At 32.5% G+C, this 13,945-nt stretch overlaps 1 protein-coding gene across 1 annotated transcript; it reads left to right on the top strand.

Moving 5' to 3' along the window:
• Positions 1-12,587: 12,587 nt before the first annotated feature.
• On the top strand, positions 12,588-13,042 carry LOC114395527. The gene is made up of 3 exons (XM_028357328.1): positions 12,588-12,595; positions 12,702-12,819; positions 12,896-13,042. Exons 1-3 carry the CDS (start codon positions 12,588-12,590, stop codon positions 12,974-12,976), a joined length of 207 nt encoding a protein of 68 aa, XP_028213129.1. The 3' UTR covers positions 12,977-13,042.
• Positions 13,043-13,945: the final 903 nt, after the last annotated feature.

The following is a 13,945-nucleotide window of genomic DNA, read 5'->3' on the forward strand; positions in this document are numbered from 1 at the left end:
TTCATGGTTAGTTTGCTTATTTTGACCGTGTGGCTTTCTCCATTTATGAACTTTGAGACTTATATCTTATGCAACCAAGGCATTAATGTACCCAAGGCATTAAAAATTACAAGATCATGTCATATTTTCTTTTTAGGCTGAACATTCATACATGTAATTTTGCTAGTATAAGAAATAAGTAAAACATATTAACAAATGCTAAAGATTTGGTTTATAAGAATAATTTGTTCAATAGTGACCAAATTTTGCTATCTTTATAATTTCTTAGTCACTGTCTCCAGTCTATTGATTCTCTATTCAATATCCATTAACCCCTCAATAAATTGCCTTGATTCATTTTTCCCATTTCCATCATGATAGTCTTCCTCCAAAGCCTCCATCTCTTGGGTCAACAGTGTCTTGAGAAGGATTTCCAAATTGAACAGTTTTCAAAGGAGAAAATTCAGGTGTAACATCAGCATCCATGATAATATTGTTTGCAAGTAATATTGTTTGCAATTTTTTAAAGTAATTTTCGATATGCAGTAATTTTTCAATGCAATAGCTTCTTGATGCATTGCAAATTGCATAGCCACTCTCTATGTGGTAGGTACTTTTTTATAATACATTGTTGCAAACAAGCATCGAAATACTCATGCATATAACAACCAAAACTATTTTCATTTATCCAAATTACTCTCCCATGGTAACCAAGTTACCTTTTTTGGATTAAAAGACCTAAACTTACCAACTAATTGAACATGATTAAGGGTGCCAAGGAAAATTGCCCCTAGTAGAGTCTAGGGAAAATCTCACACCGTCAATTTTCAATTGATTAAGCTTGTTCCACCTAAATAGCATAGGTTCTTCATTGGTAATCAGCCTAGGCTATGGTTGCTAATTTGTTAATCTCTCCCACACCCAAGTTTGGACCAAGTAGTAAAAGGGTGACCAAAGAGTTAACTACAATTCAAATTCTTCATTACAAGTCAAACAAACTATTGTTTTCTTCGAATGACCAAAATCATTTTACATGTTGGATAAAACTGTTGGTCACAAAGCTGATTCTCTCCAGCAAGATGAACAACAATAAGGAAAACAAACTTTCTCACCAAGCCACTATGAGAGAAGCCAATCATTGCCAAGCAAGTTGCAAGGGATGTTTCATGCTCAATTTCCCTCCCACTATTGACAAAAATCCATCCATGCTAATGTTTATATAAACCCCACTCTTTTTACTCCTTGGATATTGTTGTTGTCCTGTTCTATGTATCAATTTCTTCTCCACCTTCATCATTTCCTAGCTTTGAAATGGGGTCAAGACAGGATCGCCAACAGTTGCAAAACCCTCCAACACGATCACATTCTCCAAGGTGACATTTTTCTCACCCTAGGAGCACAAAAAGGTATTTGTCTAAGGACACAACTTCTCGGCAACCCAAAACACATGTTTTCAACCCAAGTGCTTCATAGTAAAAAATGAAAACATGTGTTTTGGGGTTGTTGAGAAGTGGTGTCCTGAGACAAATACCTTTTTGTTACCCTAAGGTGAGAAAAAAACACCTTGGAGGATGTGATGGTGTTGGAGAATTTTCCAATAGTTCATGATCCCATCTTCACCCCATTTCAAAGCTAGGAAATGATAAAAGTGGAGAAGAAATTGATACATACAATGGGAAAACACACTACAAGGAATAAAAAGGATGGGGTTTATACATTAGCAAGGGTGAATATTCGTCGATAGTGGGAATGAAATGGAGCATGAAACATTCCTTGCAACTTGGTTGGCAGAAATTGATTTCTCTCCCAATGGCTTGGTGAGCAAGTTTGTTTTCCTTGATGTAGATAATCAGCTTTGCGACCAATATTTTAAGCCAACATACAAAATGATTTAGGTCTGTTGAAGAAAACAATAGTTAGTTTGGCTAATGATAAGAGGTAACTCTTTGGTCACCCTTTTACTACTTGGTTCATATTTTGTTATTGGAGAGATTCTCAAATTTGCAACCACAGCCTAGGTTGATCAACCATGAAAAACCTATGCTATGTGGGTGGCACAAGCTTAATCCCTTTAAAATTGAGGGTAGGAGTTTTGCCCTGGATTCACCTAGGGACTACTTTCCTTAGCACCCTTATGTTCAATATGTTCGATAAATAAAAATAGTTTTTTTTTGGCTATATGCATGAGAGTTTCAATGCTAGTTGTCACACAAATGTATTACACAAAAGTACCTATCACATAAAGAGTGGCTATGCAATTTAGAATGCATCAGGAAGTTTTAGATTGTGTGGCTACATTCTTTGGAACCAAAGGCATTGCATGGAAAAATTACTACATACCCATATCTGACTGGAATTTCTATTTTCCTGCATGGCTTTTTTGAGGGAGATGTCACCACACATTATGCAGGATGGTGGAAGCAGTCAATACTGGATCATCATCGTGATTTTGCAAAGAATATTACTCAGTGAAATAGTAGTCTATGCAATGATGTTGGTGTTTCCACCTGAAATTTCTCCTTTGAAAACTATTTTATTTGGAAATCTTTCCCAAGACACCGTTGAACCACTGATGGAGGCTTTGGAGGAAGATTATAAAGATGGAAATGAGATAAATGAATCAAGGCAGTTTATTGGAGGAGTATTGGATCTTGAAAAGAGAATCAATAGACTAGATACATTGACTTAGAAATTAAATATAACAAAATTTTGTCATTGTTGAACAAATTATTAGCTTATAAACCAAATCTTTACCATTTGTTAATATGTTTTACTTATTTCTGATACTAGCATAATTAAATGACATGATTCTTGAAAAATCAAACTACAATATGATCTTGTAGGATTTAGCAATATGTTTGTTTGTGAATGAAAGGTATGTATTTTTATAATATCTTTCGTCATCAACCTATGCTTCGACATGGTATGCGTGCACACATGCACGAGCAAAATTTATCTATTATGTTAGTTGAAATTGGAGGTGATGACTCCACAAAAGTTAAGGAATACCAAAGAAAACAACTAGCGATGATAGTTTCCTTATTTCTCTATATGCATAAGGGAAGAAAAGAAGGGGCACAGTTACAAAGAATCTGGTGATTTTCTGCATTCAAGGCCCTTGGTGAAGAGTCCCATCTCATGACTCTTGGTGAAGAGTCACATCTCATGTTTGTTGCGCATCTATTCATACTTTCACTTCAAATGAGTGGACACAAAATCTCATGAAAGGATACAATCTTTAAATAATTTTGAGAATTTCACATAATCACCCATCATTTTAAAAATATATATGAACCAAATGGTTTTAGATTAAACATACTCAAGTTAGTGCACAAATCACGTTCATCAATTAATCATACAACTTAATGAACAAAATATCTCTCACCTTTTTTAACAAAACAACCAAATCCCATGATTCTGAAAATCACATGGTTTTAGATAAAAGTGAGTATTGGTTAAACAACTAAAACAACAACAAACATAGAAATAGAGAATCAAGAAGATGAAAGTATAAAAAAATTGTAGATAGTACAAACTAAATATCTCTCACCACAAGCAACCAATAAACAAACCAAAGATTTAGATTTAAGAATTATGTATCCTGAATTGGCTCACAAAATTCCAACTCAATCCAATATTTAATGAAGTCGTAAATGCAATTTTACTATGGTTGCATGCAAAACTACAAGAATATCAAAATCCCACTTCCTACTCTTAGAGAACTTATTCAATGTACCTTCCTCCATTACTCAAACCATTTGTTGAACATATGTACCTTTGGTATCATTTTATTACCTCAGTTGTTCAAGAGAAATCGGTTTGATCTTTTAGATGTTTCAAACTTTTTAAAGTCATTCCATAAGGAAGGAACTTTGTGAATGATTCAAGATAGAATCATTAACTTTCATCTCCATCCATATTGTGTTTGTTCATAGATATTAAGCATACATTCAATTTATGCACTTGTTTCATAAAAGGCCTACTATCAATCATCCGATAATTATAAAAATAACTGACAAGAAATTTCTTATTCTTTCCCATCATGTAGTTTAAAAAAAGTGTCACACACGTACCTTTTAAGATGTGTCACATTCAAATATAACCATCATACTTGTTTTCTAACGGGCTATAGCAATGATCTCATCTTCCCTATTGGTTGGGATTGGGGTGTTGAAGGCATACATACCTTTTTCACGGTGTGATGATTGGAGATGCCACTTCAAAAATAAAGAAATACCTGATAAATTGAGTGTGATGATATTGCAAGAAAGAACAAAAACCAAATTAAGAAAAGTGCAATTTTCAAAGGTATGCATATAAAACACTAACCATTAGGCTCGACTCATCCCTAACAATATATGTAGATATTGGATGGAATATAGTGTACAAAGAATCTGGTGACTCCTTTATTTTTAGTGTACAAAGATTTAGTGTACAAAGAATCTGGTGACTCATCCCTAGCAATATATGTAGACTCCACTTCAAAAATAAAGAAATACCTGATAAATTGAGTGTGATGATATTGCAAGAAAGAACAAAAACCAAATTAAGAAAAGTGCAATTTTCCAAGGTATGCATATAAAACACTAACCATTAGGCTCGACTCATCCCTAACAATATATGTAGATATTGGATGGAATATAGTGTACAGAGAATCAGGTTTGAATGGAGGACATTTTAAGAATAACCTTTCTACTTGAGATTAGTAAAATTAAATGATTTCAACTAACTTTCTTAATTTATGGGAAGTAATTATTTTTGCTCATATATGAGACAGAGAGAGTATATATACATTCTATAATTCCTTCCAATTATGTGAATTTCTATTGGAAACTGCAAAAGTTTATGTCATGGTGTTATGTTATTTTGTGTCTACATATTTCTAACCTAATAAATATAATATAGGTATCGATAGAAGTAATTGAATTCATTAAAAAAGACTAACCTAATTTATGTATAATGTGCAACCATATCTACTCATCATTCAAAAGTAAATAGCACAATATATGAAGATCTTTTATCCCTACCAAAAGCAACAAGGAATTTTTTATGCAACTCAAAATTAATTTTCCTTCTAAATAAACTTTTACCTAAAACTAAAAAAATTAAGTAGGAGGGAATGTCCATTAAAGAGTCATAGGCAAATGAATGTACTATACATATCAATCTATGAATGTTTAACACTGTAGATTTGTCAACAAAAGCATATGTTACTAGTTAATAGACTTATTTGTACATTTGATGTCTTTACTTTATCGAATTTCTTAGGAATGTTCATAAACTGATTTTATCAAATAACTTTATGAATAAATCAAGCAAAAAACTAAAAATCAAATAAACCAAAATTCGAACAAATTAAAATTTAATAAACCCATCTGTTTTGAATAAAATCAGTTTTGGGATTTCATTTTAAAATTCAATCTAATCCTACTCAAACCAAATCTAACAGCCCATACTCGTGGAGGATAACCTCCCAAACCAAAACTGACATTAAAGAAAATAGGAACTCTCAATACCTTGAGAGATTTGAAGTCTTCCAGAGTTCAAGAAAATGCAAAACAAAATGGATTGATGAAAAACCCTTGTCTGCTAGAGCTTCCTCCTTGAATTTGATGTCCAAGGGACAAGATTTGAGTTGTAAAGGTGAGAACTTGACGTAGGATGACCATGAAGTTAGAGAGAGAACACAAGGCAAGAGATAAAAGCTCTCTTATCTCTCCTAAAACTCTAGAAGTGGCTGCGCATGAATGAGGACCAAGGGAGAGTGTTTACATTTCTTGTATTGTAACCCTACATCTTGGAGTTTTGGGCCGGGCCCCATTGGCCCATTAGGTTTTTGGATCCAAATTTGTTTCATTAGGATTAATTAAAGTTTCAATATTCATCTTGCAAGAGACTTTAATCTTCTATCTTTTATTATATTCTACTCCTCCCCATTCCATTATAATTGTCATGTAAGAGAAAAAAAAATTCAAAATAATTGTCATTTTATCTTTTTAATGTAACATTAATCAACTTTTTTTACTTATATTCTTAAAATATTAATGGTAGACAAATAAAATCAATAAATGAATTAATGATGACCTCTAGTTTCCTGATATATTAAAAAATTATTATAGATTCCTATCGTTAGTTAAGTGACAACGTGTCTATTAGAAATTTTAAAATATAATTTCATGGGATTTGTGAAATCACCAATCTATATTTAAAAACTAAATTACAATTTCTAATAGTTAAAACTCACCTAAATCAATTAAAGATGAGTTTTTCGAATCCTAGAACCTTGTAGTGTCTCACCTCAATGCTTTTAGAAAAAAGATCAAATATATTAATAATTGGATGGGCAATAGACCGAAGAAGTGCCATAGCACCAAGCCTTAATGAGTTCAAACAAATGCAAAAGTAAAATAAATCCGCAAAGTTACTCACCCATGGTACACCTTCATGAATCTACCTCCCTTCCTAATATCCTGTATGCACCACCGAAGACATAGACCCACCTCTATGCTTAACACAATGTTGACCTCTCGTTCCCCTTTTTCAAAGTTTCAAAACGCTTCCCACTATCCTCGAACTCAGAAGTACAAATTTAATCTTTTTAGGCTAAATTAACATTAATTGTTTTTCCATGTAGAACCACTAACCATCTTTCATCACAAGGATCTTGAAAATAAAATACCTGTTTAGCTTGTTTTGAGACGGAGGGAGTAATCTATTATTAGTTAGCTTTAATTAAAACAATTAAGGTTAATTAAATTCTAGTTAACTAATTAATAATTAGAAACATTAATTATATTAGGTCTTTGTCTATTTAAATTATTTATATTAGGCCTACACTAATTAATTAGATAATTTGGTGTTCAAAGCTCTAATTTCAATGGTTTTGACTAAACTTGTTTCATTTTACAAAATTGTCATAAATTGGTCGACTTACAACTCCTTACTTTGGCTTTGGTTGACTGTTTTTGACATTTGGAGGGCTAAGCCTAAATCAAATCACTCTTAAAACCTTTACTTCAATTTCTAATTTATGAAACCTACTACCAAATCGACTCATCATCCAAAATTAAATAGTACATAGTATTGGAAGATCTTTTATCTATACCAAATAAAACATTAGTTCTGATGGAATTCAAAATTTCTTTACCTTCAATATTTTATCTATGAAACCTTTACTTAAAACTAAAAAAGATAACATAGATTTGGCCAACTTTTTTTACCCTTCACATACGCACACACAAAAAAGAAATGTTGTCCCTTTTATTGAATTTGTACCTATATATCTGGCTCAATCCTGTAGCTTCCTCCTTGAGAAGGAAGGTTGGATTCATGCTACTTTTTTATGAAACCCAACCCTAAACAACTTGGTCACAAACAAGTTGATTTTGATTAAGTGAATTGGTTCTGAACATCTAAATTTGTTTTAAACTTTTTAAAACTGAGGTTTTAAATAAACACAAAATACAAATTATGAAAAATCACCTTGAAGCTAGTCACTTAGCTGGCGCATCATGAAAGTGTTATGGTGATATTGCTTAACAATTAAGTACTTAATCTCAATAAGTCAACAATGACATTCGAAGAAATTGAAATACGTTATGGAGGGGATGTCCTATAGTCAATGTGTGGAGGGCAATAGAAAGAATTGGAAACCTTAATCTGATGCTAAGTGTAGAGAGTGAGAGAGAGAATGGGAACTTAGTATCTCATGAAAGACTTTGAAGTCTGAACAAGTTAGTGAATGTGTTATCACTAATATTGGAACTTTTAAATATAAAAAATATGTAAGCATATAAACAACAATAGTAATTTTAAAGACATGTCACATCAATGGGCCTATGGGTTTGGTTCATGGGCTTAAAAATTAACACCCATGACCCAACCCATACTTGAATGAGTTTGAACAAGTTGGAGTTGACCTCTAGGCAAGTGTACGTATACAAATAATTAAAAATGTATGTAGAGTATCGTTACCACAACAACTTGTCTCAATGCCTAGAACTTTCCATTTATCCACTATTTAAATGAACAAAATTTCATTTGATTGATTTGAAATTAAAACTTGATTTTTTATCGACTAGAATAAACAATCTCTAAAAATAAAAAAGTTATATTTTTCATTAAATATGATTCAAATAGAGTTTGAGAACATTTATATTATTTAAACCATTATGACTCATGAAATACCCAAAACATCAATCTCATATAATAAAAGAGGTATTCTATCCCAATTTCATAGTTCATGGTTAAGGAGACATAATTTCTTCTTGACCCCAATTTCTTGGAAAAAATATTCTGAATTTTACAACTTACCACATATCCATAGAAAGATAAATCATAAAATCTTGATACATATAAAGCAAGCCTCTTATAAAATTAATATAAAAACAAATCCCTAGGTCATAACACATCAACCATCCAATTTCAATTCCAAATAAAATCATGACTTTCCAGTCACAGTCTTTTCTCACATCATTCAAATGGTTGGACTGGGCACAAAATACATTAAGAGTAAAAAAGTACACAATAAAATAGGATAGAACTTATCAGTTGATGATGTTTTTCAGTCGACAATGGTCAAGGCTATTTTTGGTTGATGCCAAGGCCATTTTTTGGCTGACATATGCTAGGTTTTTTGGTCGACATCAAGCTAGGGTTTTTGCCAAAGCCATTTTATGGATATTTTTTTGTTCAAATAGGCTAGGTTTTTGGTCAATGTTAGTCATTGCTATTTTTATGCTATCATCAGCTAAGTTTTGTTTTCTGTTGATGGCAGCTGAGGGTTTGTTCAACTGACGTAGGCCAAGCTTTTTCTCATCAACATTAGTAGGTGCTACTTTTTAACTGATGTCAAGCAAAAAAAATATCACAAGCCTATGTCGTCCAAAAAAGTCCAAGCCGACGTTTGCCAAAAAATTGCCCCAACTGACATCCGATCAAAAATAGTCTCGATTGATGTCGATAAAAAAAAATTAATTGAAAATGACTTTCGAATCGTTCAAAAGTAAGTAAAACTTGGAAATTCCGCAGCACGGGATTAACTTAGGTCGAACTCAAAAATATGATTCAATATCATTCCTATGTTCATTCGCTTATAAATAGAAATGGGGAAATTTTTTTGAATAGTTTGTATGCGACTATAAAGGAATGTGAAAACACACAAAAAGAGGGATGAAGGAAAAAAATAGAGCAACAATACAAGTGATGTTTAATAGCATCAATCCAATTTACCAAGTCAAAAGATTGGCCTCCTAGAAGCCTTCTGACCATTAAAAGGCTTTATTCAGAGAGCTGCTCTTCCAAACAGACTTAAACACAGTTTCATTTTAATCAACATTTATGAGATTCACACTAGTTCTAATATGATAGGCTGAGGGTACAAAAAATACTTGACAATTATATATGCTACAGTAAACACTTGAGAAAGCACACTTTTCTCTGTCTAATTGAACTAGCAACAACCTTTGCCTCAACTGTTCTAATAGTGCATCTTCCAAAAGAAAAAGGCAACATTTTGTAAATATATATGTATACCATGTTATGAAAAATAAAAAATCCTTTTCCTCATGACCATATCATATCCAAAATGAGCATTTTGATGTTAAATTTTTATGTGATAAAAAATTGTACATTTAAAATAGTGGGAATTAAATTATAGAAAAAAGTGATGAATCGATGGAATTCACAAAATTTAAGGGTGTACATCAATTGGATTGGATTTATTTTGAAGAGAAAATTGTTTCAATCCTATGTTATGCTTATTGAGCCTTTTTTTGTTTCTCAACTTGTCTTCCAACCATTTATTCAAGAGAAGAAAAAGAAAAAGAAAAGACGCCTTTTGCTTCAATTTTTCCGAGGTGATCGACAATTGAGACTTATTAATTAGTAAAGTATATGTAAATGGTTAAAAGATCTTCATTGTTAATCATTGAATTACTAGTATGTGGAACACTCTTTTTCCTAGGAGTCTTTAATTGCTCAAACCTCTGCTATGTCAAGGTGAAAGCTACAAATTTTAGCCAAATAGGTACAAATTCAATAAAAGAGACATCACTTTATATTTTGTGCCTAAAGGATAACAAATATAATAATTAAGAAAAATCTCCTACTTTAATTTTTTTGAGTTTAAGGTAAACGATTGGAAGGAAAAAAAAGGAAGGAAATGTAATTTTCGATAACATAAGAAATAAATTTTTTAATTTGGTATAAGAATAAAAAATCTTCTTATACTGTGTTCTTTACTTTTGGAAGATGAGTCAACTTGATAGCATGTTATACTTAAAGTATATTTGTCTTTTTTAACAAATACAGTTTTCCAATAAGACCCTAAACACAACCATAGGTTCCAAATAATGGCCTAAATTTGGTTAAAAATTACTAATCCATGTTTGAAACAATGTAATACATACTAAAAAAAACACTTATATATAGTATCTCACCCAAATTTCAATATAAATAATAAATAGTTAGTGAAAAAAGTGTTGCACACATTCCTTGAACCACCATAGGCACTACAAGAAAAATGCCTTATACCTACAAACACCTTTACCTACAAACATGAATTAGTGTAGGTAAACTTTAAAAATACTTTATTACCTACCCTTGTTTAATGTAGGTTAAATTCAAAGACTTATACTTACAGTTTTTAGTATAGGTAAATCTTGGAAAAATATAAAAAAAAAATTACCTATAACTATGTAGTGTAGGTAAAACCTTATAAAAACCTATTCCTACAGCTAAATTGTAGGTAAAATAAAAAAGATTTTTACTTACAAATGGATGGATAGTGTAGATAAATTAATGAAATTTTAAGATACTATTAGTATTTAATTTGAATTTCGTGTTTACTCTTATTTTAATTTCCATTGTCGGCTTCTGCACCCTCCTCTTCGCCTTCTGCTACACTGAGTTTGTCGTCGACATGCCCGTCGCCGGCGGCGCCTTCAGCTACCTCCGTGTCACCTTTGGTCCGTGCTTTCCAATGTCACCCTCGCCAGAGGCTTGACGGCGTACCTAGGCACCACAATCGGAATCTCCTCCACCAAATGGCACCTCCCGGTGCCGTCTCTTCCCAAAGGCTTCAACGAAATAGACTTCGTCGCTGTCGCCGTCATTTTGCTCATCACTCTCGTCATCTCCTATAGGTGCTTTCCACAGTTTTTACAATGAAGCTTCATTCTCTATCTTGAGACTCTTGTGTTATTAATTACAGTATAAACCTTAGGGTTTTCTCATTCCTATCTTCTACAAATTCTCCTACAAGGCTAGAAATATTTCTGAGCAAATTCACCAGATTTTGATTTTGATTCTTTTAGCATGCAACTCTATATTAATGCTGCTGCATTCTAATGATCACATCTGCAACTTACTGAAATGCGTCGCAGCTTAGGCATTTGAATGCTTTTTGAATCACTGTATTTGGCGTATTTGGTTTGGCCGTTAGCCAATTCAATGCGTGGATATATATCGCACACCTACACAAACACACCTACACCGGAGATATATATCAGTTATGGCTTTGTGTTCAGTTTTTCTCAATCTTCATCTTCTGCTTTTTGTTTGTTTGACCATAGAAGCGTTAGGTGTGGCAAAGCCTTCAGTAGCTAGTTACCTTAGCCAGGAGATACTGGCAGAGCAAGAAGCTGATAGAGTGCATGGATTACCTGTACAGCCTCCGGTGAAGTTCAACAATATGGTGGTTATATCACTGTCAATAAACTCAAGGAAGAGCACTGTTCTATTGGTTTTTCGAGGCCACTCACAAACCAGAACAAAAATCCGTTCTCTTATGGATCAATGGAGGTACTTTTTTTTAATAACCCAACTCTGCATGTATATATTTATATTGCAATCGTTTTTATTTAGTGTTCACTCTCATGACTAATACATGATAACTTAACGAAAGGTAAGGGTAATTTCTAGTGAATTTAGCTTTTAAATCTTATAGGCTGGTTTAGTCTTTATCTTTTGACTTTAACATGTGTTAAAAGGAATAGAGAGAGATGAATTTCATGATAATTTATGGAAATGAATGGAAGATAATAGTTATTTCACACTTAAATTATAGGGATTCTGATTGTAATCAAGCATTTAATTTTTCTTGATGTCAAGAATCACAAACCAGAAGGTCAGGAAGTGAGTGCAGCAGGAGTAAACATTGATAATCACATGAATGAAGGCAGTGGCTGGATTAACTCAGCCTAAAAATGCAAAGCCTATTGCTGATTCCAATTTTTCCAAGGCTAAACCAGAAGATTCTTTGGACTCACAATTCAAACCGCCAGAAGCTTCACAACTTGTTTTTGTCTTCACTATTTTATTCATGTTTGGTTGCTCAAATTAAATGTATTGATCTAATTTTTTAACATTGCTATTTTTCTTTGTAGGGGAAAACACACCCAACTCAACTTTTTTTGCTTTTGATGTCCACCCCAACCCAATTATGTGTGTTTAAGCTGTATTTGCAGTGTTATTTCTTATATTTTGTGAAAACTGGGAATTTCATTTTGTAATTGTTTGTTTGTGTACTGGGCTTGTTTTATTGCAGAAGCAAAGGAGACACTCTCTTGTTTTGTAATGGCCTTTTCTCTCACTCTGGTGTCTTACAGATGAAAATGTATGTTTCTACCATTTTTGTTTGTTTTTAAAATTAATACACTAATTTCAATTGAACTTTCTCTTTTATATTGGGATATGATTGATGTTTAATAGCTTTGTCACAGCTTAGAGGGCAATGCTGGTGAACTCACAAATTTTGAGGTCCTTGATTTCTTACGAGCTAAAGGAGCTTCAAAGGATCCAACAAGAGTTATTGCCAAAGTAGTGCAGTCTGAATACAAGGTTAGATTTGATTTTTCTGATAAATGGGAATACTTGTAAGTTTTATTGGTAGATGAATGTTCTGTACATCTAGCAGGTTTATGATTATTTGGTTGACACTGCTGCCTCTGTTCAAACAAGAGAGAGCATCAATGAGTTCTTAACAAGTGTTAAATAGTACGACCTGGCAAAAGCTGAGGCTCTGAACATATTAAACATTGGGCCAGCTGCTGATTTTGAACTATACCCAGTAAGTATCAATATTTTGATTTTCCAATTTATGTTACACCTAAGCATTTAGTTAGAAGTTTTTAGCTGTGCAATTTTTTAGCTATGTCCACATTGTGAACAAATTATTCAAAATATAACATGTTGGTCCCGAGTAAAATTTTAAAGTGAAGCTTCATCATCTTTGCATTCCAACATTGAAACGGTTGGGCTGGCCCATGCATTCCATCTTTAATAGATGTACATGTCTGATATTATAAAGTTGGAAAGCCTACACTACCCCTCTAAATCTACCCCAAAGTAACTCTTTAATAAAAATATTTATTTTTTATTTTAATATCATTTGTTAATTAATAGTATTACAAATAGTTGCATTGTTTCATTGAACTTGATTTACATCATGGAGGAGGATAAAAGCAATGGATATATAAATTTAACCTACAGTTCTTTTTAAGTTGTCAATTAATTAAAAATCCCTTTTTATATAGCTTTTAAAATATTTATTATTTCCAATTAAAAATATCTATTATTAAAATTAAATAATTAATATTTATCATAATTTATGATTTTATAATAATAATAAAATATACTCCCAGTATATATACTGATGCAATCCTACCCCACAAGGGCATTGGGTAGAAAACTCCAAGTAGATTGGGCTAGAGATCCAAGGGAAGGCCCTAGGGTTCTCATGAGCCTTAGGGTAGATTTCGAGCCCATGGGCTAAGTATGAGCCTGCTTATCTTTGTAAATATTAGAATATGTATTTCCTTCGTAGGCCTTGTATTTTGGCCATTCTAGTAGTATAGGGTTTTAGCCTTGTATTTCGGGGCATTTTGAGTAGTCTTTGTAGTAAGGACTTTTTTTTTTGTATTTTCATGTTTTTTGTCATAGGGGTGAGCTTAGCTATTATAGGGGG

The sequence above is a fragment of the Glycine soja genome, chromosome 18 (assembly GCF_004193775.1).
Source record: "Glycine soja cultivar W05 chromosome 18, ASM419377v2, whole genome shotgun sequence".
Classification (NCBI taxonomy): domain Eukaryota; kingdom Viridiplantae; phylum Streptophyta; class Magnoliopsida; order Fabales; family Fabaceae; genus Glycine; species Glycine soja.

Bases quoted from the DNA above. Each gene is read 5' to 3' on its own strand.
- LOC114395527 (XM_028357328.1), top strand. The intron at 12,820-12,895 runs GTTAGATTTGAT...TACATCTAGCAG, and splicing joins TAGTGCAGTCTGAATACAAG to GTTTATGATTATTTGGTTGA.